This window comes from Ascaphus truei, chromosome 7, assembly GCF_040206685.1.
Source record: "Ascaphus truei isolate aAscTru1 chromosome 7, aAscTru1.hap1, whole genome shotgun sequence".
Taxonomy (NCBI): Eukaryota; Metazoa; Chordata; class Amphibia; order Anura; family Ascaphidae; genus Ascaphus; species Ascaphus truei.
The window spans coordinates 48,016,269-48,043,374 of NC_134489.1; the positions used below are offsets into that span (position 1 = coordinate 48,016,269).

General features: G+C 56.7%; 1 protein-coding gene and 1 long non-coding RNA gene across 3 annotated transcripts in view; one reads left to right on the forward strand and one right to left on the reverse strand.

Moving 5' to 3' along the window:
- The window catches only part of LOC142499235 (uncharacterized), an 85,798-nt gene that overhangs the window by 5,374 nt on the left and 53,318 nt on the right, over positions 1-27,106 (forward strand). The window lies entirely within an intron of this gene.
- Positions 917-14,283, reverse strand: LOC142499232 (ADP-ribosylation factor 6-like). 2 transcript variants are annotated; one of them, XM_075608299.1, is made up of 2 exons: positions 14,126-14,283; positions 917-4,173 (listed from the first exon to the last, which is right to left on the reverse strand). In XM_075608299.1, exon 2 carries the CDS (start codon positions 4,147-4,149, stop codon positions 3,622-3,624), a length of 528 nt encoding a protein of 175 aa, XP_075464414.1. In that variant the 5' UTR covers positions 4,150-4,173; positions 14,126-14,283; the 3' UTR covers positions 917-3,621. The 2 variants fall into 2 exon arrangements, with proteins under 2 accessions (XP_075464414.1, XP_075464413.1); XM_075608298.1 differs by having other exon boundaries at positions 917-4,178; positions 14,126-14,279.

Sequence of the window (27,106 nt, forward strand, 5' to 3'; positions counted from 1 at the left end):
ATACCGTTCTGTGGGAAGATGCACTGTTTAAGTTAAACCTGGCTTGCTTTATTCATTGTAACACCACCGAAAGAGATCAGTTTATCTCGAAAGCTCGCACAAATAAAAGCATTTTGTTAGCCACAGAACGTTATCGTCTATTCATTTGAGATTTTTTTTTAAAATATATATTGTATGTCTTTATTGATATAGCGCCAAAAGTGTACTCAGCGCTTCACAAAGAATACAGTACAGGGAATTATAATACAATAAGTGCAGTAAAAATCAGACAATGGGAAATGAAATCCCGGCCCCGAAGAGCTTATAATCTAAGAGGTTTGGGGGAAAATTTACAGAGACAGCAGGTGAGGGAATAAGTTCTGTAGATGGGTGTGCTTGGCAACAATGGGTGGTATAAGTGACTGTGGGACAATAGCCATGAGTGTAGCCTATTGGAATGCTTGATTTGTGGGGCAAGTTTTAAGGTTAGTCAGTGTTAAATGAAAAGGTTAACACCATTTACAGGGAAAGAGATGTCAGGGAGCCGTGGGTGAGATCAGGTGTGTATGTTTGGCTTCAGGCTTAGGGGAGATCCCCAGCAGCAGGAAGGAGTAGATAGAGGGTGTGAATAAAGGATTTGTGGGGGTGATTTTTACTGAGGGTTGTTGGGAGAGAGGTGTATAAATAATTGTGCAGTGGGGAAGTTGGAGAGAACAGGGACATTCACCAGGGAGTGAGGAAACAGTAAACAGAAAAAGCAATAAGGACGGCATAGTGAAATACAGGAGAGACTTACCAGTTATTGGAGGATAGGAAGAGTACATATAGAAGAGTATATATCTATCTCTCTGTGCGCGCATATATTTATGTGTGTGTATATATATAACACTCCCCGCCCCCCCCTTCTCACAGACCAAGTCAGTGACAGTACAAAAGCTTTTGAGCATTGTTGACATTTTATTGATTGGCTGCAGCTTTAATCATACAATGTTAAAGGAAAATCTAATTTGAAATAAAGAGAATAACTTTCTTTGATGCTTCATAGTTTTTACCTGGGACAATTTCAGAAACAAAAAGCGTTAAACCGTTTACGGTCAGAGGGGGCTGGTCATCATAGCAAAGCAACGTATGTCAGTATTTAAAGCAGTGCTGGGACCTCTGGCAGCACAGCAGAGGTTTCATGTCCCAATATTCCCGGACTTGAGCCTTTCACTGCAACGGAGGTGGCCAGGAAGAGCAAAAGTTTAATATAGACCAGTGCTAATATTGAAGCATCAGCTGAGAGCAAAGTCCGTAGGGCTGGAAGACTGAGCAGGACAGTTGCCCCAGAACGAGGCAAGGAAAGCAGTTTTGTGAGGCGACAGGAGATATCTGTGGTGATCGATCAGCTGTTCATAATATGGACACCCACCCTGAAAATCAATACACTGCAATGTAAAACAACAATTTGACGACAATACCAACTAAAGCTTCTTCTGTTCAGCACAGAAATGGGCAATTTTCTGGTTCATAGCAGCCCCTCCCCCTCTTAAAATAAGAGGTTGCTATTTATCCATGTTTCCTTGCTGCAAACCTTGACTAAAAGACAGCAGTTCATTTATCAAAGCAGAAAATTGGTCCTTGCTTCTTTGAATAAAACATGCTTCGATTTATAGCGGAGGAGAGAAACCCTTAATGTGCATAAAACCCATTTTCCAGCTGGGTTAGAGAATACAAACTTGCTAATAATTAACTTTTTTTTTTAATTTTTAAACATTCATCTGTTGGCAAAAGAACTTTGCACCCCTCAGATGCTGCAAAGAGATTTCAAAAAGTGTTGCAGACCAGAAAAAAAAGGAGCATTAGTATGTGTACAGAAATACCTAGGACAATAACACAGTGTGGGGATGGCAAACTCCAGTCCTCAAGGGCCACCAACAGGTCAGGTATTAAGGATATCCCTGCTTCAGTACAGGTGGCTCAGTGAGAATGACAGACATCTGTGCTGAAGCAGGGATATCCCGAATACCTGGCCTGTTGGTGGCCCTTGAGGACTGGAGTTGGCCACCCCCATTTAAGGCCCCAAGTCTCTTTAAAAGGTGCAGTCCCACTTGTAATACACCTGCAGCAAAGTGAAAGTGCTCAGTCGTGTCACAACTCCATTTTGATAGGTTGTTACATTATTCAAGATCTGTTCAGCAGAGAAACTGGAGGATTACAAAGTAGTCAAGCGGTGATCAAGCAGGGTTTACAATAATAATAATTTAAAAAAAAAACACTGCAATTTTTAAAGAGCTGTGGGAAATCAAGGAGTATTTTTTTCCTTTTATAAATTAAAAATAGAAGTGAAACTAAATATGCAGCCAGGTTTAAAAAGGGATGACACCTGGAGTAAAGTTGAACTGCACCTTTAATACACCAAAGCTTTAACCTCTGATGTAATATGAATTTTTAGTCTCACAGGCATCCAAAGGCTGACAATAATGTCAATATTAGGTTTACAAGAGAATACAATGGAACGTCTGTTTTACACAGGTACTGGCACACCAGAGGTTGGGGATTGGAAAGGGGAATGTAATGAACATTTCAACCACAAACAAATCAACGCTTTGCTCTGAATCTCATACCACGGAGCCAGACATAGGTGTGAAAGCAGCGCTGAAGGTCTAATCAAAATTAAAGCGGCATCAAGTCTCGCTTGCCTTTTCTACTACAAATACACACATTTTTTTTGCCGTGAATAGTTTCAAGTTAGAAAGTGGGTTGAAGGATTTTCACACTGCGTACTGCCCGCATCATTTTCAATTCGACACTGTGCTTCGGAAAAACAGAGCAGAAGATGGCTTTTCACAGAGGGACTTGGATCATCTGTCTGATGTTACGTGTCATTTAAATTACAGAAATATTTCACCAGTTATAAAAGAGCACCTGTGCAATTGGGGGAATGTATATGACCCTATCCCTGCCAAAGAAGCCTTCAATGCAATATTGATCCATATGCCCAGTGATGGGTTGCAGTACAAAAGCTAGTCTTTTAATATGGTATGGCGTTAAATTAGATGGTCTAATCATGCAGCGCTGCTTTGATTGCCACTGTGGTAGATTGCTTATGAGAGAGGTATTGTCACTTTATTTGCCCTTCAATGATAAAGCACTGTCACTTTATAAAGGGCAGGGAACAGGAAGCTACATAAATTCTGCCCAACCCTGTGAGAGATAGCAGAGACACCGGGTCCTCTCGCTGAGATTTGAAGTAAGAGATGATGCTCTGAGGTGGAATAACCAGGAATCCTCCAGTGTGAATTAAGGCAGATACTGCAGAGGTTCTCAATCTAAACAGATCAGTCGCAAGGCCCCTGTAGCCTTGCAAAAAAGCAGCAGATATGCCAAAGCGGATCGTTGCCCAATGCCATTTCCTTCTCTGACAGTCCCCCCCTCTCACTTCAATAATAAGAAAAAAACAACATTTGAATGAAGTCGTTAGTGGCTGGGCCAGAACTATTTGCTGGTGGCACCAAACGCAGGCCCATCTTAATACTCTTCCCCAGAGGCATAAGAACAGACAATCAGCGGCATTGGTTAGTCCCTCCACAGTTTCATAAACAAAATGTAGAAAAACAAAAAAATATAATTATAAAACAAATTAAAATAAAAGTGAGAAGTTTAGGATTTGTAGTTTGATGTCAGCCACATGAGGCCCTCGTAAAGTCCCTCTCCGGTGTTGGCACAAGACGGCTGAACGTACCAGTTCCTGTCTCTGATGCGTGTCAGTCCCAACTTCTCCTGGATCTCGTGGGGTTTCATGGCGTCCAGCAGGTCCTGCTTGTTGGCGAAGATGAGAATGATGGCATCTCGCATTTCTCGGTCATTGATAATGCGGTGGAGCTCCTGCCTCGCCTCGTCAATACGGTCGCGGTCGGCACAGTCCACCACAAAGATGAGCCCCTGGGTGCCTGTGTAGTAGTGCCTCCAGAGCGGACGAATCTTGTCCTGCCCGCCTACGTCCCATACGTTGAACTTTACGTTCTTGTAGGTGACGGTCTCCACGTTGAAGCCCACAGTGGGGATTGTGGTGACTGACTGGCCCAGCTTCAACTTGTATAGGATGGTGGTCTTTCCCGCGGCGTCAAGGCCCAACATCAGAATCCGCATCTCCTTGTTCCCAAAAACCTTCGACAGCATCTTCCCCATGTTGGCTGCTCAGAGTCCATACAGCTGTGCTGATGATAGGGGTGAGATGGGGGCAGGGAAGGGGGGAGGGGGAAAGGGAACAAAGACATGATTAATCTGTAAAATAGGCATTCCAAGCCCCCTATATACCTGCCCACCCAGATACACACGTATCTGGTGCAGGGGGGGGGAGGGGGAAGAGAGCGCAGGGGGGGGGAGGGGGAAGAGAGCGCAGGGGGGGGGAGGGGGAAGAGAGCGCAGGGGGGGGGAGGGGGAAGAGAGCGCAGGGGGGGGGAGGGGAAGAGAGCGCAGGGGGGGGGAGGGGGAAGAGAGCGCAGGGGGGGGGAGGGGGAAGAGAGCGCAGGGGGGGGGAGGGGGAAGAGAGCGCAGGGGGGGGAGGGGGAAGAGAGCGCAGGGGGGGGAGGTGGAAGAGAGCGCAGGGGGGGGAGGGGGAAGAGAGCGCAGGGGGGGGAAGAGAGCGCAGGGGGGGGAAGAGAGCGCAGGGGGGGGAAGAGAGCGCAGGGGGGGGGAAGAGAGCGCAGGGGGGGGAAGAGAGCGCAGGGGGGGGAAGAGAGCGCAGGGGGGGGAAGAGAGCGCAGGGGGGGGAAGAGAGCGCAGGGGGGGGAAGAGAGCGCAGGGGGGGGGAAGAGAGCGCAGGGGGGGAAGAGAGCGCAGGGGGGGAAGAGAGCGCAGGGGGGGGAAGAGAGCGCAGGGGGGGGAAGAGAGCGCAGGGGGGGGAAGAGAGCGCAGGGGGGGAAGAGAGCGCAGGGGGGGGAAGAGAGCGCAGGGGGGGAAGAGAGCGCAGGGGGGGGAAGAGAGCGCAGGGGGGGGAAAGAGAGCGCAGGGGGGGAAAGAGAGCGCAGGGGGGGAAAGAGAGCGCAGGGGGGGGAAAGAGAGCGCAGGGGGGGGAAAGAGAGCGCAGGGGGGGGAAAGAGAGCGCAGGGGGGGGGAAAGAGAGCGCAGGGGGGGGAAAGAGAGCGCAGGGGGGGGGGGGAAGAGAGCGCAGGGGGGGGGGGAAGAGAGCGCAGGGGGGGGGGGAAGAGAGCGCAGGGGGGGGGGAAGAGAGCGCAGGGGGGGGGGAAGAGAGCGCAGGGGGGGGGGAAGAGAGCGCAGGGGGGGAAAGACAGCGCAGGGGGGGGAAGACAGCGCAGGGGGGGAAGACAGCGCAGGGGGGGAAAGAGAGCGCAGGGGGGGGAAAGACAGCGCAGGGGGGGAAGAGAGCGCAGGGGGGGGAAAGAGAGCGCAGGGGGGGGAAAGAGAGCGCAGGGGGGGGAAAGAGAGCGCAGGGGGGGGAAAGAGAGCGCAGGGGGGGGAAAGAGAGCGCAGGGGGGGAAAGAGAGCGCAGGGGGGGAAAGAGAGCGCAGGGGGGGGAAAGAGAGCGCAGGGGGGGGAAAGAGAGCGCAGGGGGGGGAAAGAGAGCGCAGGGGGGGGAAAGAGAGCGCAGGGGGGGAAAGAGAGCGCAGGGGGGGGAAAGAGAGCGCAGGGGGGGGAAAGAGAGCGCAGGGGGGGGAAAGAGAGCGCAGGGGGGGGAAAGAGAGCGCAGGGGGGGGAAAGAGCGCGCAGGGGGGGAAAGAGAGCGCAGGGGGGGGAAGAGAGCGCAGGGGGGGGAAGAGAGCGCAGGGGGGGGAAGAGAGCGCAGGGGGGGGGGGAAGAGAGCGCAGGGGGGGGGGGAAGAGAGCGCAGGGGGGGGGGCAGAGAGCGCAGGGGGGGGGGAAGAGAGCGCAGGGGGGGGGGGGGAAGAGAGCGCAGGGGGGGGGGGAAGAGAGCGCAGGGGGGGGAAGAGAGCGCAGGGGGGGGGGGAAGAGAGCGCCGGGGGGGGGACGAGAGCGCAGGGGGGGGGGAAGAGAGCGCAGGGGGGGGGAAGAGAGCGCAGGGGGGGGAAGAGAGCGCAGGGGGGGGGAAGAGAGCGCAGGGGGGGGGAAGAGAGCGCAGGGGGGGGGAAGAGAGCGCAGGGGGGGGGAAGAGCGCGCAGGGGGGGGAAGAGAGCGCAGGGGGGGGGAAGAGAGCGCAGGGGGGGGGAAGAGAGCGCAGGGGGGGGAAGAGAGCGCAGGGGGGGTAGAGAGCGCAGGGGGGGGAAGAGAGCGCAGGGGGGGGAAGAGAGCGCAGGGGGGGGAAGAGAGCGCAGGGGGGGGAAGAGAGCGCAGGGGGGGAAGAGAGCGCAGGGGGGGGAAGAGAGCGCAGGGGGGGAAGAGAGCGCAGGGGGGGAAGAGAGCGCAGGGGGGGGAAGAGAGCGCAGGGGGGGGAAGAGAGCGCAGGGGGGGAAGAGAGCGCAGGGGGGGGAAGAGAGCGCAGGGGGGGGAAGAGAGCGCAGGGGGGGAAGAGAGCGCAGGGGGGGAAGAGAGCGCAGGGGGGGGAAGAGAGCGCAGGGGGGGAAGAGAGCGCAGGGGGGGGAAGAGAGCGCAGGGGGGGGGGAAGAGAGCGCAGGGGGGGGGAAGAGAGCGCAGGGGGGGGGAAGAGAGCGCAGGGGGGGAAGAGAGCGCAGGGGGGGAAGAGAGCGCAGGGGGGGAAGAGAGCGCAGGGGGGGGAAGAGAGCGCAGGGGGGGGGAAGAGAGCGCAGGGGGGGGGGAAGAGAGCGCAGGGCCGGGGGGGGGGACCAGAGAGCGCAGGGGGGGGGGAAGAGAGCGCAGGGGGGGGGAAGAGAGCGCAGGGGGGGGAAGAGAGCGCAGGGGGGGAAGCAGAGCGCAGGGGGGGGAAGAGAGCGCAGGGGGGGGGAAGAGCGCGCAGGGGGGGGGGAAGAGAGCGCGGGGGGGGGGGAAGAGAGCGCGGGGGGGGGAAGAGAGCGCGGGGGGGGGGGAAGAGAGCGCCGGGGGGGGGGAAGAGAGCGCAGGGGGGGGGAAGAGAGCGCAGGGGGGGGGAAGAGAGCGCAGGGGGGGGGAAGAGAGCGCAGGGGGGGAAGAGAGCGCAGGGGGGGGACAGAGACGCGCAGGGGGGGAAAGAGAGCGCAGGGGGGAAAGAGAGCGCAGGGGGGACAGAGAGCGCAGGGGGGGAAAGAGAGCGCAGGGGGGGAAAGAGAGCGCAGGGGGGGAACGAGAGCGCAGGGGGGGAAAGAGAGCGCAGGGGGGAAAGAGAGCGCAGGGGGGAAAGAGAGCGCCAGGGGGGGAACGAGAGCGCAGGGGGGGAAAGAGAGCGCAGGGGGGAAAGAGAGCGCAGGGGGGGAAAGAGAGCGCAGGGGGGACAGAGCGCGCAGGGGGGAAAGAGCGCGCAGGGGGGGACAGAGAGCGCAGGGGGGGAAAGCGAGCGCAGGGGGGGAACGCGAGCGCAGGGGGGAAAGAGAGCGCAGGGGGGGAAAGAGAGCGCAGGGGGGGAAAGAGAGCGCAGGGGGGGAAAGAGAGCGCAGGGGGGAAAGAGAGCGCAGGGGGGGGGGGAAAGAGAGCGCAGGGGGGGGGGAAAGAGCGCAGGGGGGGCCCGCAGAGGGGGAGAGACGGCAGAGGGGGAGAGATGGCAGAGGGGGCGAGACGGCAGGGGGGACCCGCAGAGTGGGAGAGACGGCTTGGGGGGCCCGCAGAGGGGGAGAGACGGCAGGGGGGGCCCGCAGAAGGGGAGAGACGGCAGGGGGGGCCCGCAGAATGGGAGAGACGGCAGTGGGGGGCCCGCAGAGGGGGAGAGACGGCAGTGGGGGGCAGAGGGGGAGAGACGGCAGTGGGGGCCCGCAGAGGGGAGAGATGGCACAGGGGGAGAGACGGCAGGGGGGGACCCGCAGAGGGGGAGAGACGGCAGGGGGGGACCCGCAGAGGGGGAGAGACGGCAGGGGGGGCCCGCAGAGGGGGAGAGACGGCAGGGGGGGCTCACAGAGGGGGAGAGAGGGCAAGGGGGGGCGCAGAGGGGGAGAGACGGCAGGGGAGGGGCGCAGAGGGGGAGAGACGGCAGGGGGGGGCGCTGAGGGGGAGAGACGGCAGGGGGCGCAGAGGGGGAGAGACGGCAGGGGGGGAGAGAGACGGCAGAGGGGGAGAGACGGCAGGGGGGACCCGCAGAGGGGGAGAGACGGCAGGGGGGGGCGCAGAGGGGGAGACGGCAGGGGGGCCCGCAGAGGGGGAGAGACGGCAGGGGGGGGGGCAGAGGGGGAGAGACGGCAGGGGGGGGGGGGCAGAGGGGGAGAGATGGCAGGGGGGCAGAGGAGGAGAGACGGCAAGGGGGGGCCCGCAGAGGGGGAGAGACGGCAGGGGGGCGGCAGAGAGGGAGAGACGGCAGGGGGGCAGAGGGGGAGAGACGGCGGGGGGGCGCAGAGGGGGAGAGACGGCAGGGGGGGGCCCGCAGAGGGGGAGAGACGGCAGGGGGGGGGGCCCGCAGAGGGGGAGAGACGGCAGGGGGGGCGCAGAGGGGGAGAGACGGCAGGGGGGGGGGCAGAGGGGAGAGACGGCAGGGGGGGGGCAGAGGGGAGAGACGGCAGGGGGGGGGCAGAGGGGAGAGACGGCAGGGGGGGGGGAAGAGGGGGAGAGACGGCAGGGGGGGGGGGAAGAGGGGGAGAGACGGCAGGGGGGCCGCAGAGGGGGAGAGACGGGAGGGAGGGCCGCAGAGGGGGGAGAGACGGGAGGGAGGGCCGCAGAGGGGGGGAGAGACGGGAGGGAGGGCCGCAGAGGGGGGGAGAGACGGGAGGGAGGGCCGCAGAGGGGGGGAGAGACGGGAGGGAGGGCCGCAGAGGGGGGGGAGAGACGGGAGGGAGGGCCGCAGAGGGGGGGGGAGAGACGGGAGGGAGGGCCGCAGAGAGGGGGGAGACGGGAGGGAGGGCCGCAGAGGGGGGGAGAGACGGGAGGGAGGGCCGCAGACTGGGGAGAGACGGGAGGGAGGGCCGCAGAGGGGGGAGAGACGGGAGGGAGGGCCGCAGAGGGGGGGGAAGGGACGGGAGGAAGGGCCGCAGAGGGCGTCAGAGACGGGGAGGGCGTCAGAGACTGGAGGGAGGGCGTCAGAGACGGGAGGGAGGGCGTCAGAGACGGGAGGGAGGGCGTCAGAGACGGGAGGGAGGGCGTCAGAGACGGGAGGGAGGGCGTCAGAGACGGGAGGGAGGGCGTCAGAGACGGGGGGAGGGCGTCAGAGACGGGAGGGAGGGCGTCAGAGACGGAGGGGCGGCAGAGAAGGGAGAGACGGGAGGGAGGGCGGCAGAGAAGGGAGAGACGGGAGGGAGGGCGGCAGAGAAGGGAGAGACGGAGGGAGGGCGGCAGAGAAGGGAGAGACGGGAGGGAGGGCGGCAGAGAAGGGAGAGACGGGAGGGAGGGCGGCAGAGAAGGGAGAGACGGGAGGAGGGCGGCAGAGACGGTAGGGAGGGCGGCAGAGACGGTAGGGAGGGCGGCAGAGAAGGGAGAGACGGGAGGGAGGGCGGCAGAGAAGGGAGAGACGGCGGCAGAGACGGGAGGGAGTGAGGGCGGCAGAGACGGGAGGGAGTGAGGGCGGCAGAGACGGGAGGGAGTGAGGGCGGCAGAGACGGGAGGGAGTGAGGGCGGCAGAGACGGGAGGGAGTGAGGGCGGCAGAGACGGGAGGGAATGAGGGCGGCAGAGACGGGAGGGAGTGAGGGCGGCAGAGACGGGAGGGAGTGAGGGCGGCAGAGACGGGAGGGAGTGAGGGCGGCAGAGATGGGAGGGAGTGAGGGCGGCAGAGACGGGAGGGAGTGAGGGCGGCAGAGACGGGAGGGAGTGAGGGCGGCAGAGACGGGAGGGAGTGAGGGCGGCAGAGACGGGAGGGAGTGAGGGCGGCAGAGACGGAGGGAGTGAGGGCGGCAGAGACGGGAGGGAGTGAGGGCGGCAGAGACGGGAGGGAGTGTGGGCGGCAAAGACGGGAGGGAGTGAGGGCGGCAGAGACGGGAGGGAGAGCCGGCCGTAGAGGGGGGAGGGAGAGCCGGCCGCAGAGGGGGGCGAGACGGGAGGGAGAGCCGGCCGCAGAGAGGGGAGAGACGGGGGGAGATACGGGAGGGAGAGACGGCCGCAGAGGGGGGAGAGACGGGAGGGAGAGACGGCCGCAGAGGGGGGAGAGACGGGAGGGAGAGACGGCCGCAGAGGGGGGAGAGACGGGAGGGAGAGACGGCCGCAGAGGGGGGACAGACGGGGGGGAGAGACGGGAGGGAGAGACGGCGCAGAGGGGGGAGAGACGGGAGGGAGAGACGGCCGCAGAGGGGGGAGAGACGGGAGGGAGAGACGGCCGCAGAGGGGGGAGAGACGGCCGCAGAGGGGGAGAGACGGGAGGGAGAGACGGCCGCAGAGAGGGGAGAGACGGGAGGGAGAGACGGACGCAGAGGGGGGAGAGACGGGAGGGAGAGACGGCCGCAGAGGGGGGAGAGACGGGAAGGAGAGACGGTGGGAGAGACGGGAGGGAGAGACGGCCGCAGAGGGGGGAGAGACGGGAGGGAGAGACGGCCGCAGAGGGGGGAGAGACGGGAGGAGAGACGGCCGCAGGGGGGAGAGACGGTCGCAGAGGGGGGAGAGACGGGAAGGAGAGACGGCGAGGAGAGACGGGAGGAGAGACGGCCGCAGAGGGGGGAGAGACGGGAGGGAGAGACGGCCGCAGGGGGGGAGAGACGGTCGCAGAGGGGGGAGAGACGGGAAGGAGAGACGGTGAGGAGAGACGGGAGGGAGAGACGGCCGCAGAGGGGGGGAGAGACGGGAGGGAGAGACGGCCGCAGAGGGGGGGAGAGACGGGAGGGAGAGACGGCCGCAGAGGGGGGGAGAGACGGGAGGGAGAGACGGCCGCAGAGGGGGGGAGAGACGGGAGGGAGAGACGGCCGCAGAGGGGGGGAGAGACGGGAGGGAGAGACGGCCGCAGAGGGGGGGAGAGACGGGAGGAGAGACGGCCGCAGAGGGGGGAGAGACGGGAGGAGAGACGGCCGCAGAGGGGGGGAGAGACGGGAGGGAGAGACGGCCGCAGAGGGGGGAGAGACGGGAGGGAGAGACGGCCGCAGAGGGGGGAGAGACGGGAGAGAGAGACGGCCGCAGAGGGGGGGAGAGACGGGAGGGAGAGACGGCCGCAGAGGGGGGGAGAGACGGGAGGGAGAGACGGCCGCAGAGGGGGGGAGAGACGGGAGGGAGAGACGGCCGCAGAGGGGGGGAGAGACGGGAGGGAGAGACGGCCGCAGAGGGGGGGAGAGACGGGAGGGAGAGACGGCCGCAGAGGGGGGGAGAGACGGGGGGAAGAGACGGGAGGGAGAGACGGCCGCAGAGGGGGGAAGAGACGGGGGGAAGAGACGGGAGGGAGAGACGGCCGCAGAGGGGGGAAGAGACGGGAGGGAGAGACGGCCGCAGAGGGGGGAAGAGACGGGAGGGAGAGACGGCCGCAGAGGGGGGAAGAGACGGGAGGGAGAGACGGCCGCAGAGGGGGGAAGAGACGGGAGGGAGAGACGGCCGCAGAGGGGGGAAGAGACGGGAGGGAGAGACGGCCGCAGAGGGGGGAAGAGACGGGAGGGAGAGACGGCCGCAGAGGGGGAAGAGACGGGAGGGAGAGACGGCCGCAGAGGGGGGAAGAGACGGGAGGGAGAGACGGCCGCAGAGGGGGGAAGAGACGGGAGGGAGAGACGGCCGCAGAGGGGGGAAGAGACGGAGGGAGAGACGGCGCAGAGGGGGAAGAGACGGAGGGAGAGACGGCCGCAGAGGGGGAAGAGACGGGAGGGAGAGACGGCCGCAGAGGGGGAAGAGACGGGAGGGAGAGACGGCCGCAGAGGGGGGAAGAGACGGGAGGGAGAGACGGCCGCAGAGGGGGGAAGAGACGGGAGGGAGAGACGGCCGCAGAGGGGGGAGAGACGGGAGGGAGAGACGGCCGCAGAGGGGGGAGAGACGGGAGGGAGAGACGGCCGCAGAGGGGGGAGAGACGGGAGGGAGAGACGGCGCAGAGGGGGAGAGACGGGAGGGAGAGACGGCGCAGAGGGGGGAGAGACGGCCGCAGAGGGGGGAGAGACGGGAGGGAGAGACGGCCGCAGAGGGGGGAGAGACACGGCCGCAGAAGGAGGGCCGCAGAGGGGAGAGCCGCAGAGGGGAGAGCGACGGGAGGGAGAGACGGCCGCAGAGGGGGGAGAGCGACGGGGGGGGAGAGACGGCCGCAGAGGGGGAGAGCGACGGGGGGGGAGAGACGGCCGCAGAGGGGGAGAGCGACGGGGGGGAGAGCGACGGGAGGGAGAGACGGCCGCAGAGGGGGAGAGTGACGGGAGGGAGAGACGGCCGCAGAGGGGGAGAGTGACGGGAGGGAGAGACGGCCGCAGAGGGAGCGAGAGACGGCCACAGAGGGGGGAGAGCCGGGAGGGAGGGCCGCAGAGGGGGAGAGCTGTGTTAAAGTCTCCTGGCGTCAAAAAAACCAAAACAGCCAAACATGTTAACTTCTATTTATATAGCGCCAAATGTATGCAGCACGTTACAGAATCTGCAAGACACTAGAGGGTCATATTATACAGTGTCACAAGTGCACTGAAAAGGCAGTTAACGGCTAAATATTAAATACTTTATCAAAGGAAGCAACATATTTTCTGTTTGTTAAAACCATTGCACAACTTTTACAGCCAGAAACTTTAATGTATAACCTCCATAGGAAAGGGAGATAGGAGTGTGGAGAAGAGGCGCCGACGAGGCACCGACGAGGCGTGGTGTACAATGCCTCACTACAGGTCTGACTAGTCTTACTCATTAAGGCTGATACTCTCACATGGGCGTTCACTGGGCAGGGCACTCTCATTCCCCCCCCAACTTTTGCCCCAGGGTAGGAGGGTAATCTGGCGTCCCCCCCAACACTTTTGCCTCAGGTCAGGAGGGCACTTTCACACCCCACCCCTGGAAGGGCACTCTCGTGCAACCACCCCCTCTCCCCTTGCCCCTACACCGGGCAATCATGTGCACTCCCCCTTCCCCCACTTGTTACGGCACAGGGCACCCTCATGCACTCCCCCTCCCTCCACTTGCCCCGGCGAAGGGTACCCTTGTGCACTCTCCCCCACTTGCCCCCGCACAGGACACTCTCCCCCACTTGCCCCAGCACAGGACACTCTCCCCCACTTGCTCCCGCACAGGACACTCTCCCCCACTTGCTCCCGCACAGGACACTCTCCCCCACTTGCCCCGGTCGGTGCAGAGCACCCTCGTGCACTCTCCCCCACTCGCCCTGGCGCAGGGCACCCTCCCCCACTCGCCCTGGCGCAGGGCACCCTCGTGCACTCTCCCCCACTCGCCCTGGCGCAGGGCACCCTCGTGCACTCTCCCCCACTTGTCCCTGCACCGGGCAATCACATGCACTCCCCTTCCCCCACTTGTTCCGGCACAGGGCACCCTCATGCACTCCCTCTCCCCGGCGAAGGGTACTCTTGTGCACTCTCCCCCACATGCCCCCCCCACAGGGCACTCTCCCACACTTGCCTCGGTGCAGGGGGCACAAGGGCTCCAGCGCCCCTCTTGCCCCAGCACAGGTCTTTAGCACCCCTCTTGCCCTGGCACAGGGGACTCTCACATCACCCCTCTTGCCCTGGCACAGGGGACTCTCACATCACCCCTCTTGCCCCCGCACAGGGGACTCTCACATCACCCCTCTTGCCCCCGCACAGGGGACTCTCACATCACCCCTCTTGCCCCCGCACAGGGGACTCTCACATCACCCCTCTTGCCCCCGCACAGGGGACTCTCACATCACCCCTCTTGCCCCCGCACAGGGGACTCTCACGCCATCGCCCCTCTTGCGCCCTCCTCTTGGGCCCGGGCACTCTGGCATACATTACAAAGGTGTGTTAGTCTGTGTCAAGTTAAGAGGCATTCATTAGCCACTAACGCGTGACACTAAGCACCTGAGCTGGTCTGGCAACCCTTGCTCACTGGGGTCCTGTGATAAGACAGCTAATTATCTCCTAATGTCCCAGTAACAAGTGTTGCCCCTCCATAGACAAAATAATGCCCCAACCCCAAAATATATCACCAGGTACATACATACCCCCCCTCCCTCCTCCCCAGAGGTCTTAAGGTTCCCCACACTGACATTTCCACAACAAAGATACTCCCAGGCCCATATTTCTCTCCTAGTAACAAGCCCTGTTGTCTTCACACTCACAGCTGGTTTAGGTCCTGGTCCCGGGCTGGCTCTGTCGGTCTTTCTGTCTCCGGATCCCGGAATCGGAAGGGCGCGGGCAGTAGGACCACACCGACGACCACCGCGCATGCGCGGCGCCCTGCCCACACCTTTACTTTACTCACCATTATCAACAGCGCATGCGTAAAAGCAATGACCACGCCTTCCTGTAACTGCGCATGCGTTTTTCCATTTCACGACTTCAGTGTGCTTAATGCGCACGCCTACTGCCCATCACGCTTTACTTCACTTACTGCGCATGCTTACCGCTCTCCCACAGCTTCATTGTGCTCTACGCATAGTCAGACTGTTACTACCTATTGCGCAGGCGTATCCGTCTGCCCACACTTTCCCTTTTCTTCAATGCGCATGTCCTTTGCCAAACGTCTCTGCACTCACCCCAATCCAGAGGGGAATGCAGTTAGGTCACCTCCTACACAGTGTAAAAGGAGCACATCCCTAGCATGTTATTGTTAGTTGGTGGAAGAAATAGAGGGTATAGTGTGCTTTTTTTTGGGTACGATAGTTGGTTATACGATTGTGAAAGTTCTATACTTTCTGACCTTTGTGTAGTAATATATCAATAAGTAGGCTGCATTGTGCCAACGTGTATATTATATATTTTACACACTGCCTGTTGCATACCAACATGATATCTATCTTATGCGGCTGGGGGAGAGCTGGAACAATTGTCCCAGGTGCGGTGGCACCCCACATACCAGTAATAAGGTGGCTCCCCAGCTCAGCAACAGCCACCGGTTGACTGTGATCCTTCCTCTCCCTGCTCCTGTCGGCACTGGAAATAGTGTTCAACTTCTGGCTGACAGGAGGAGGGAGCTTCATATTGGCACCGAACCACATGACCCAAGATAAAGCTGAGTCCCCTGTGCCGCTGACCGCGCTCATGCTTGGAGAGCGATCGCTGTCCTTGAGCAAGAGCGGGGGCGTGGCTATTACGGGAGGGGGGGCGTTTCATTGGCTTGATCAGGGCTGTCTGTGTGTCTCTGTGTCTGTCTCCATTTTCTCTCTCTATTCTGGATCCAGGGTCATATCTAGGGTATGTATGAATGAACCCAGCTAGCTTCAACTCAGCCCTCTTTCCAAAGCACAACAAGTCCTGTATATTTTCTTCACTTTATTTAGGAAAGCAGCAATAAAAACAGGCACTTGTGGATAAGATGTTAGTGTTGGAAAGGTGTATCTCTGTGGATGCTTTGTAGTTAAGGGCAGGTGAAAAGAATTGGCCTTGCCATAGGGGTGTAACATAAATGTACTCACTCTGCCAATGTCAGGAAGTAAAAGACAGTGGGTACTGCTTGTGACACAGGGATTGTCAGTAGGGACAGGGGGGAATGGGAAAGCCCATTAACTTGGAGGACTGGAGATGTTGCCAGGGCAACCAGGGGTGTGACAGACAGGAAGGAAAAAAGACAACATAATGTATCCATTCCATCTGCACTGGGAGTGAACCTGCTAGGAAAGTAACATCCAAATACAGCTAGCAGGCAGAACTGCCAAGGAAAGGGGGTGAAACAGAGAAGGCAGAAATGGGTATGTCTGTTTCATGACACTCCCAGTCTGGTATCTGGAGATACCACTATATAACAGAATATGTGGAACATATGTGCAATGCAAACATAACATAACAATGCAAAGATCCATGTCCACATAGCGAGGTGATACCGGCTGGTACCACTGGCATCAAAGTCCTTTGGCCAAAACCTTCTGGTAAGGGAGGCCAGGTGGATGCACAGCCCCAGGTTAACTGGTTGCATCACAATGTCTTTGTGTAAAGGTCTCTTGCACTGTTTTCTTTTAACTTTGTGAGAGAACAGTCCTTTGTCTCTGTAGTTTTCTCTACAGAGTGCATCACTGTCAAGAGAGAGGGGATTTGGCCCGGGATTAAAGGGGTTACACCCCATTTGGCCCCCCTCTACTCTCACCTGGGAAGCAAGGGGTTAACTGGACTGAGGTCCAGTAATGTGTTTTTTACCTTGCTTCAGTATCCAAATGTTTATTCCCCTGTATAAATGTAGTGTCTGATCCTGGTATTTGCACTCACACATACACTAGGGTTGATGCGGGAGGGAAGGGGTTAATGTTAATTTAGTGATTATAGCCCGTTGTTCCCTTTCCTCGCCTTTTCAGACTCCATTTTGCAGCCTTCCATAGGTCGCCATTGAGCCTCCATGCGTTCTAATGGCAGAAGTAGCGGTTTTGGACCTGTTTTCCAGCGACGACCCGCAGGTGGCGTCCGAGAGGAGGAGCGGTGGATTCCAAATTTAAAGTCAATGGGCTCATTGATTTCAATGGAGATTCCTTAACGCCGGCCACGAGGAACAGGTTGGCAGCCATCCAAACCGCAGACCGCAAAAGCGGATACAATGTCTTTGAAAAGAGTTTAATCACTTCGGTCAAGTTCAAAGACAATTGGCGTGGGAATCTTAGGTTCTAGGGCCCCTGGGAATAAAGTTCTTTTTGCCCCTAGCTCCTAGGAACCCCCACACACAATCCACACCGGGTCCAGGAATGAGAGACCCCCGTAAGGGGTCGAGCGGAGAAGGAGGGTCGCGCCATTGACTTCAATGGCGGAGCGGAGGTCCCATTGAATCTAATGGCAGCGTGCGCCATGCATTGTAAATGGCGACGCCGGCCATTGATTCCAATGGGGAAAAGCCGCGTGGCGTAAAAACGACTAAGTGTGAAATGCTGAAAAATGTAAGTCCATATCTCCGGTTCTGAAATGACCAGAGGGATGGGATTTGGGTGGCATGTAGCCAAGGTTCCGGCTTTAATGCATGGCCATTCCCAGCCCCCTTCGATCAACCAGACGGAGTATGGACGAATGTAAAGATTTGTGGTTTTTCCCATAGGCTTCAATGGCGGCGGTTACCCCATTGAATGCCTATGGCAAGGAACCCCATTGACTGCAACGGCGGAGTTGCTCCATTGAAGCCCATGATGGCGGAGCCCGTTGTTTTCAATGGGGAACGAGTGAAAAGCAGAGATTCATTTTTTTAAAGGGAAGAATCCTGTATTTTAAAAATGTGTTAAAGTGCATTTATGTATCTCCGGTTCGGGAGGTCACAGAGAGTTGAAATTTGGCCAATATGTAGGGTCACTGTAGGCATTAAAAACTGACAGATTTCGACCCACTGGACCCACCAGAACGGAACTTATTAATATGTGAAGATATTAAAGTGTATATGGGATTTTGGATCTGCTCTGAAAATGCAGACTCCATCTGCTATGCTAATAGGGCAGGAAGAGCATCCTGAAGATTTAGCATAGCGCGGTGATCAAAAGTTAACTGCCCTGATTGTTTATACTAGGGTCAGGAACAAAGGAAGTTGGGTGGTTTGTGAGTGTCATGCTTCACACTTAAAATCTACTTCAAAGAGATTTTCCTAGCCAGCTCAGCGCCTAGGGTTAAGAGTAAAGGGCTGATATGGTATATAAGTCAGAGTCAACCCTTACTCAATTGTCTTCATGTATTGTCGTGATGTCCACATCTGAACCTGAATTATGGAAGAAATGGCCCATCCTGTATCCTGATGGTTTTCTTGTCCTAACCTTTAAGTAAGTGCCTATATTTTGTCTGTTATTTGTATAATCTCGTGTGTTCACCTTTTTTCAAGGAATAAATTATATTTTATCATATCTAAGCCTCGTTCAGTTCAACCCAGTTATATTTTTGGTGTGTATTATTAATAGCCTGTCACAAAGTTACCATCACAATCACCTCGTGGATATGCCAGTCGTGGTAGTCTGTCACCCTATCACCTGGGGTTTGGTGGAAGGAGATGACCTTTGGCTCTTTGCAGAAGCGGATCAACGCCCCTGGAAGACTGGTTGTCAAGTCTGATCCAGTGAGTAGGGCGCCGTTTGGAGAGGGTTCCTGGTCCTGAGCATTGGAGCTGAACGTTACACAGATCTGGCTGGGTTTCTGACGGTGGTGGATACCAGATGATGGGAGGTGCCGGCATTTTTTACCTTCCTTCAGTGAAGGCGCTGGCTCTGCGTGTCCGCTAAGGAATCTCTTCCGCGTGAAGACGACAATTTGATTCTTGGTCTCCGGCTCCCTTTGTGGGTTGCGGCGGAGCGAAGTGAGCCTAGAGTTGGCATGTTCTCTATTGTTCGGGAGGCGTCCTTTTGGTGAACGGAGTGGTAGCGGAGTCACCCAACTGCCCGGTCCGTCTTTGAAGAGCTCCTTGACTTTTAACCATTGCTCGCAGGAGGACCATCCGATTGTTTATTTTCTTTTGGGAGATCCCTTTGTCGGTCACCTTCAGGAGGTTACTTTCTTCCTTCGGTGGAATTGCCTTGTCATCCTTAGTTGTCTGGACTACTAAGCATCCTAGGCCATTGTCACAACCCTCTGATGCGAAGATGTTTTTGTTGGTCTCGGGAGTATGACCTTGTCTCTTCTCTTCACTTGGCCTTCCTGTCACTTGGAGATGGCCAAGACATGGTTCGGAGAGAGATGTGTGTCCGCATTCTGTTATCACCTTTCTGCGGGCGTTGACATAGTCTGGTTCATTTCCTTTATCAGTACACATGTTGCCCACTATCACCCATCCTAGGTCAAGTCTTTGGGCGAATGGTGCTTTGTGGGGTCCGTTATGCTTTTTATGGACTTTGTGCACCCTCAAGATGTCACTACCGAGCAGCAGCAAGATCATGGCGCCTTGTTCTACCAGCGGGATGTAGTTGGCTATTCCTCTGAGGTGCGGGTGATGACGTGTCACGTCTGGTGTGGGAATCTCGTTCCTGTTTGCAGCCATGTAGTTGCACTCGATGAGGGTGGGGAGAGCTATCTTCACTCTGTTACCCACTGAACGTATGACATAGCCGCTTGCTCTTCTCCCTGTTGTCTCAGTTGACCCTGCACAGGTTCTGAGGGTGTAGGGTGAGGCATTGTCTTGTGAGTTGAATAAGTTGAAGAATTCCGTCTTCGCCAATGATCTGTTACTTTGATCGTTGAGGATTGCATACATCCGGATAGCCCTCTCAGGTTGTCCCTGGGGGTGCACCGTGACAAGGCATATTTTGGAGCAGGATATTTTGTCACTTCCTTTTCCGCAAACCTCGGTGCACTGAGACGTGACAGATGTTGGCTCTCCTTCTCCTTCCTCCCCGCCATGCTCCGTTATGGAGCATGGGTTGTTGAGTTGGTGGAGTGTCAGCGCCTCTGGATGTAGAGATGTTACGTGCTTGTCACTTTTGCACATTACACATTTGATGTCTTCTTTACAGTCTCCGGCTAGGTGGGTTGTGGAATCCCTGCACCTGAAGTAAACGCCGAATTCTCCAAGTAACTTCTTGCGTTCCTCTAGGGACTTCATCCTGAACCCAAAGCATCTGTTAAGTGGGTGTGGCTTCTAGTGTAAGGGACATTCCCTGTTTGGGTCCCTTGGTTTCTCGTCTCCGGCGACCGACTGATCGGGAGTAGTTTGGGTAGTGGGGGACCGAGATGGGTGTTCGAGTGTTACCGTATCTCGAAACTGGTTTCTCATTCCTCAGGTCGCTTGCACTGTGTGTGGTCTGTGCACCCAAGATGAAACTGGGATCTTACCTTGCCACTTTGCGGATGAAGCTCAAGAAGAATGAGAAGGGAGGGAAGGCGACTTGCTTCTCCCTTTTGTATTTGGAGCCTTGTAAAATCCATCTTTCTTGGAGGTTGTAGGGTAGCTTCTCCAAGATGGGTCTCACTCCGCGAGCTGAGTCTAGGACGTTGAGACCTGTTAAGGAATGGTCTTTCCTTACAAATTCCAGCTCTTGCAGCAGGTCTCCGAGCTCTCGTAACTTCGAGTAGTCTTTAGCTGTGATCCTGGGAAAGCTGTCGACTCTCTTGAAGAGCGAATCTTCGACTGCTTCGGGGCTACCGTAGCATTCTTCTAGCCTTTCCCATAGTAGGTCGAGATCTACTTGGGGGTGGTTCGCGTTTGCCGTCCCGAGTGTCTTCGCGTCCTCCTTGGATTCTTTTCCCAGCCATTTGGATAGCAGGTTGAGCTCTTCCCTTGCTGAGAAGTCCAGGCTCTTGATTGCATCCTTGAACGTAAACTTCCACATACGGTAGTTCTCAGGACGGTCGTCAAAGTTGGTAAATCCTGTTTGCACCATGTCGCGCCGGATCATGTACTTGGCCATGTCTGTCAGGCCTGAGGCATCGGCGTGTTGGTCACATTCTGAGGTAGTTGCTGTGAGGGTTATGCGGTCGCCTCTTCCTTGGCATGGACGCGTGATGACTGCTGGTCAGTGTGAGGGGCTGTGTTTTCCCGTGTGGGTGTACCTGGGCTGCGAGCCTGTTGTAGTGCATCCGTGTGCGCGCTGGCGTGTGAATCACTGTTGCGGCTGTGGCTATCCCAGGTAGCGTGCACCCTTAAAGGAACAGCGCCTTCTCCAGGTGGACCTAGCAAGTCTTCGGTGTCTGTGGTATCACTCCAGTCGTGTTGAGATGGAGCGCTGGTATTTATGCTGAAGAGGCTCCTCACATAGTCTTCAATGCGTTGGACTGGATCCTCTAAGGCTATCCGTCTGTACGGTTGCTCCCCGCCGTCCAATTGCTCAGCTGCTTCTAGGACTTCAGCTTGGGCTATGGCGGCAGCGGCTTCCCTCTCTTGATTTAGGGCCTCTAGTTCCGCGTCCAATTTGGCCTTTCTATGCGCAGCGGCATTGGCGGTGGCGGCAGCGGCTGCATTGCCAGCGGCGGCGGTGTTGGCAGCGGCGGTGGCAGCGGCAGCGGCGGTGACAGCGGCGGTGTTCTGCTCCTCCTCTTCTATGCGTGCTCTTTCTGCCCTTACGGCTGCCTCTCTCCGACCATATTCGACCCTGGCACGTGCGGCCTCTGCGGTGGCTCGTGCCTTGGTCGCGCTTGCGCTTGCATTGGATGCGTTATATTGCACTGACTTGGCTGACCTTGATGAGGGCCTGGCTGTGCTGGAGCGTTGTGATGCGGTCTCCAGCAAAAGGTCTTTTCTCTAACTCTCGGCTTCCGTGATAGAGGTTCGCACGCGGCTGTCACGGGTCAAGTCAATATTATGCTGTAAGTCCCTTTCTTGCAGACTTTCGCCGGTGTTAACCCTGGCTAAGTAAGTGACGTATGCCTCTGACAGCTCTTGGTAGCATGAGTGATCTATCTTTAATTGAGTTATTGCCTGATCGAGCTGTTGTACATAATTGCCAGCGCCGGCGACATTGCGTATTCCGAGTGTGGTTGCTTCCCAGGCCTTCTCTAATTTAGCGCGGTGCGCTTCAATGTCAGTTTCGTACTTTTCGTGCGCCTTTTGTGTCCCGACCCACCTTTCTGTCTCCCGACCCCCCCTTCTCTCTCCCGACCCCCCCTTTTGTCTCCCGACCCCCCCTCTCTCCGACGCCCCCCCTCTCTCCCGACCCCCCCTCTCTCCCGACCCCCCCTCTCTCCCTCTCTCCCTCTTTCTCCCCACCCTCTCTCCCCCATCTCTCTCCCCCCTCGCTCTCTCCCCCCCTCTCTCTCCCCCCTCTCTCTCCTGCCCTCTCTCTCCACCCTCTCTCTCCTCCCTCTCTCTCCCCTTCTCTCTCTCCCCTTCTCTCTCTACCCTTCTCTCTCTCCCCTTCTCTCTCCCCTTCTCTCTTCCCCCTCTTTCTCCCCCCTTCTCTCTCTCCCCTTCTCTCTCTCCCTGTCACGGTAACTTTATGACAAGATATAATTTACACCAAAAATACCTGGGTTGAACTGAACACAGCTGAGATATGATAAAATATAATTTATTCCTTGAAAAAGGTGAACACACAAGATATACAAATAACAGACAAAATATAGACACTTACTTAAGATGGAATGATGAAACGGTCAAATCTGGACTGGCGGTTCATACAGCAATCTTCAAAATCACAAAGACATAGAGCATAGGCTGGGCCTCATTTTTATACCATCTCAAACCCATCTCTTTAACCCTAGGCGCCGAGCTGGCTAGCAAAATCTATTTGAAGTAGATTCTTCTTCCCCTGCAAGTGTGAACTAGGACACTTGCAAACCACTCAACTTCTTTGCTCCTGGCCCTAGTGTAAACAATCAGGGCGGTTAACCTTTGATCAGAGGGCTTATGCTAAACCATCCGGCTGCCCTTCCTGACCTATTAGCATAGCAGATGGGGTCTGCATTTTCAGAGCAGATCCAAAATACCATATACAGTTTAATATCTTCACATATTAATAGGTTCTGTTCTGGTGGGCTCAGTGGGTCGAAAATTGCCAGTTATTAATGGCTACAGTGACTCTACATAGTGGCCAAATTTCAACTCTCTGCGACCTCCAGAACCGGAGATACATAAATGCACTTTAAAACATTTTTAAAATACAGGATTCGTCCCTTTAAGGCTGCGTCCATAGATGGACCAGCCGTGCTGAGGCGTGCGGACGCTCCACGCTGAGCCCCTGCATCCTCAATGAGGATGCCTTGAGAGGGGGCTCACGCGAGTGTCCGCAGGCGTGCTGAAGAGTTGGAGGTTTCAGCCGAGCGCCAAGCTGGTTTTCAGCGCGCTGTCGGCTGAAAACCTCCAATCACAGCACAGCAGCGTCAACGTCACGGCGCCGTGACGTCGGCGCCGTGACATTGACGTCAGTGCGTCGCGGGCGATTGGCCCAGTGACGTCACTGCCTCGCCTCCAACCACCTCCCCCCGGCTCCCCCACGCACACTGGCTCGCCTGCAAGTCCGTGCAATCGCGCTGACTGAAGCAGGCGAGCCTCAGCGTTAGCGCGCCTCCGCTCTCCCCACACGTCTATGGCCCGGGCCTAAAAATGAATCTTTGCTTTTCACTCTTTCCCCATTGAAAACAACGGGCTCTGCCGCCATGGGTTTCAATGGAGCAACTCCGTCGTTGCAGTCAATGGAGTTCCCCGCCATAGACTTTCAATGGGGAAACCGCCGCCATTGAAGTCTATGGGAAAAACCACAAATCTTTACAATCGCCCACACTCCGTCTGGTTAATCGGAGAGGGCTGGGAATGGCCATGCATTAAAGCCAGAACCTTGGCTACATGCCACCCAAATCCCATCCCTCTGGTCATTCCAGAACCGGAGATATGGACTTACATTTTTCACCATTTCACACTTTGCCGTTTTTACGCCACGCGGCTTTTCCCCAATGAAATCAATGGCCGGCGCCGCCATAGACAATGCATGGGCGCATGCCGCCATTGGATTCAATGGGACCTCCGCTCCGCCTTTAAAGTCAATGGCGCGACCCTCCTTCTCCGCTCGACCCCTTACGGGGGTCTCTCATTCTTGGACCCAGTGGGGGTCGTGTGTGGGGGTTCCTAGGGGCTAGGTGCAACCAGAATTTTATTCCCAGGTGCCCTAGAACCTAAGATTCCCACGCCAATTGTCATTGAACTTGACCGAAGTGATTAAACTCTTTTCAAAGACATTGTATCCACTATTGCGGTCTGCGGTTTGGATGGCTGCCAACCTTTTCCTCGAGGCCGGCGTCGAGGAATCTCCATTGAAGTCAATGGCCCCATTGACTTACAATGGGAAACCGCCGCTCCTCCTCTCGGACGCCACCTGCTGGTCGTCGCTGGAAAACAGGTCCAAAACCGCTACTTCTGCCATTAGAATGCATGGAGTCTCAATGGCGACCTATGGAAGGCTGCAAAATGGAGCCTGAAAAGGCGGGAAAAGGGAACAAAGGGCTATAATCACTAAATTAACATTAACCCCTTCCCTCCCGCATCAACCCTAGTGTATGTGTTGGTGCAATCACTAGAATGAGACAATACATTTATACAGGGAATAAACAGTTGGATGGCTGAAGCAAGGCAAAAACACATTACTGGACCCCAGTCCAGTTAACCCCTTGCTTCCCAGGTGAGAGTAGGGGGTGGCCAAATGGGGTGTAACCCCTTTAATCCCGGGCCAAATCCCCTCTCTCATGACACTCCCCCCCCCTCTATCTCTCCCCCCTCTCTCTCCCCCCTCTCTCTCTCACCCCCCTCTCTCTCCCTACCCCTCTCTCTCTCCCCCCCTCTCTCTCTCCCCCCCATCTCCTCCCCGAGCAAAACTGCGGCATCTAACCCAGGCAATACCCCCACCTCCCTCATGCCAAGACCGGCACCCCAATCCATCTGGCATGGTCACACGCATCCCGGTGCCCGGGAGCAAATCCCCTGGTCGGACCATGTCCGGTCTGACCTGGGTAATGGTGGCACCGGAATCCAACAAGCCATCTGCTTGCCGGTTCCCGATGGTCACCCTCCGCAGATGCTTCTGCCGGACATCACTGGTCTGCATCCTGACCGATGCAACTTGATGTCCCTCCATCTCTGCTGCTGGTCCCTGGAAAGCAAGGGCAGATCTCTCTGGGGACGTCCCTCTGTGGGCTGAATCCTCGTCTGGCCTTGGTTCCTCCGTGTGTGCCAGTCGCACACGGACACTGGTAGCACCTTTTCGCATGCCTGAGTTCCGAAGGCTTAGAACTGCTAGGTGCTGCTGCAGGCTTCTGTACCCCCCTGAGGAGTCTGCTGGGATCACCGGGCTGGCACAGCCGGTCATCTGGAACCACCTTTTCCCTCTCTCAGGGCACGACTGCACAGGTATTCATCTGCCAGCCGGGCAGCCTCTTCATGGGTCTTAGGTTTTTTGTCAAAGACCCATGCCCTCACGTCCGAGGGGCACTGCTGTAGTAACTGCTCTTGGAATATCAAGTCCAGCAGCATGTGGTACTTTGTGGCACCACAACCCTCCACCCACTTAGTACCCTGGCATGCCATGCGGGCACCATAGTTCACATATGACTCCTGAGGATGGCGTTCCTCCATCCTGAACTTGCCTCTGTACGCTTCTGGGGCGAGGGTATACCGCAACAGCAGTAATGCCTTGAGGTGCTCATAGTCATCCCGGTCTGCTAGTGGTGTGGACTGCAGGGTTTCCTTTGCCTTGCCCGACAGCAAGGGTTGTAACCACAGCACCCAGTCCCATTGAGATACTCAGAACCTGCGTCTCAATGTCTGATAAAAAGCCATCAATCTTGTCCATGCCACAGACAAACTTATTGAAGCTGTGATGGTTTACCTGGGGCACAGGCTGTTCTCCGTTCACTAGGGGCGCAGGAGGGGTCACTAGTCGGTGAACCGCTGCCAGCATGCGAATCTGCTCATCAGCTGTAGCGTTTGCCCCCCATGAGTCAAGGAGTGCTGTTAGTCCAGAATTAGGGGTCTCCTCAAGTACAGGAACAACTGGCACTGCTGGCACAATAATGTCCCCCGCAACCCCCAAACCCATCTTTCACCAATATCCCGGTGAGCACCCACTCCCTCCCCTTGTTCATCTTCCTCCTGGGGTGGCATCATCTTGCCCACCCTGTGCTGGAGGGAATCTACTGCGGCTGCAGTCACAGGAGCCGTGTTTCAAAGTGCTGAAAGGCTTGCTTCATGCTTCTCCAATTCCTCTTCTAGCTGTGTCTTTGCCCGACCAGCCGTCGGTAACCTGTACTCTTCACAACGGGCAACAAGCCTGGCACGATCCCAGTACCGGAACCGTCCCGCTCGTCTGTCCAAGATTCACCCACAAGCAACAAGAGAGGGCGCAAAGGGGAACTGTGTTTTTCGCTTCTCTTGCAAATCATGTGTGTGCTGTCACACACTTTGGGAGCTCTTAACCGAGAACCTTCGCTCTATGCTACAGTACCCTGCAAGATACTATATCATAGGGTCAATCAGATCCCACCTCTGCCACCAGTAAATAAGCCTGTCACAAGAGACCAGTGCTTACCTTACGAAGGTAATATACCTGGATCCTTTGATTGACAAAACGTGAGATAAAATAAATTGTATTTATTCACACGAGAAACACACAGCTTGATTTACAAGATAACACGAAATAACACTTTTGGGAATGAGGTAAAACGAAATAATTGCAGTCTCTAGGTATTAATTCCCAGGAGCGGGGTTAATACGTGAACAAGAGACTCGAAACCGTCTTTGGCTAGGGGCGCCACTTGCAGCCCCTGTTTCTCCGCCGAAAGAAGTATCTTTGTTCTGCGCTTGCAGAATTCGTTTCCAAGTCCTTAGTTCTAACGAACTTTTACAGCGGGGTACAATCCTTGGTTGCGATGAAACATCTTTGTACCGCACGCTGTCCTTTTCGATGACACACAGATGAATGATGTAGAACACACACCCGATAGCCTGCACAGGCTTATAACACCATCCCAAGTCTATCTGGGTAATACACAGCCAATCTTGGCGTGGGAAGCAAATTCCCACCCAATGCCAAGTTTGCCAGTAGTTCCTGCAACCGAGCAAAGGGCTTCACGGCATGCTAAGGGTCATGCGCTAACTTCACACTTAACCCGCTTAGCATACCTGACCAAGCCCCCTTGCACGGCGGCAGAAAGTCTACCTTTCTCCAGGATGCCCGGACATCTGCTAGGCAAACTGTTTACATACATTTCCTGACATTTAGCACTTTACCCAGGTCGTGTCTTTTGAAGCCACAGACTTTTGCAGACACTCTGGAGCCAGCTCCACAGGGGGTCTCAGAAGTCCTGACTGACATTATACATGACTCATCCCTGACCATAAATGACAATGGTGAATGCTTAATGTATCCGCTGTCCTGTCTGACTGATATATAAATGTCCCGGTTCCTATAACTTTAAAGTACTAAACTCCAAGCTACTTCTCATTTATGCTTTTAAATAAATGTTACAGTTCTTATAACTATACTAGATTATATGTCTACTCCCTAGCACTCGGCACACCAAAAATTAGAAAGCTAGGACCTTCCTATCTAAAGCTAGCTGCTTAATTAGGTGAGGGCTATGATGTGGTTTGTGGTTAAAATTTTCCTCTGTCTGCGGGTTTGAGGTCGGGATGCAATGTTGCAATCCCCGGCCTCAATCGATAACCGCTGACGTATTTTACCAATTGACCTTAATTTAATGGGGAAGCCACATTATACACTGTTGCAATCCAGCGTCCT

What these genes read in the sequence shown, in the direction of transcription:
- LOC142499232 (XM_075608299.1), bottom strand. Translation starts at nt 4,149, where the DNA reads ATGGGGAAGATGCTGTCGAAGGTTTTTGGGAACAAGGAGATGCGGATT.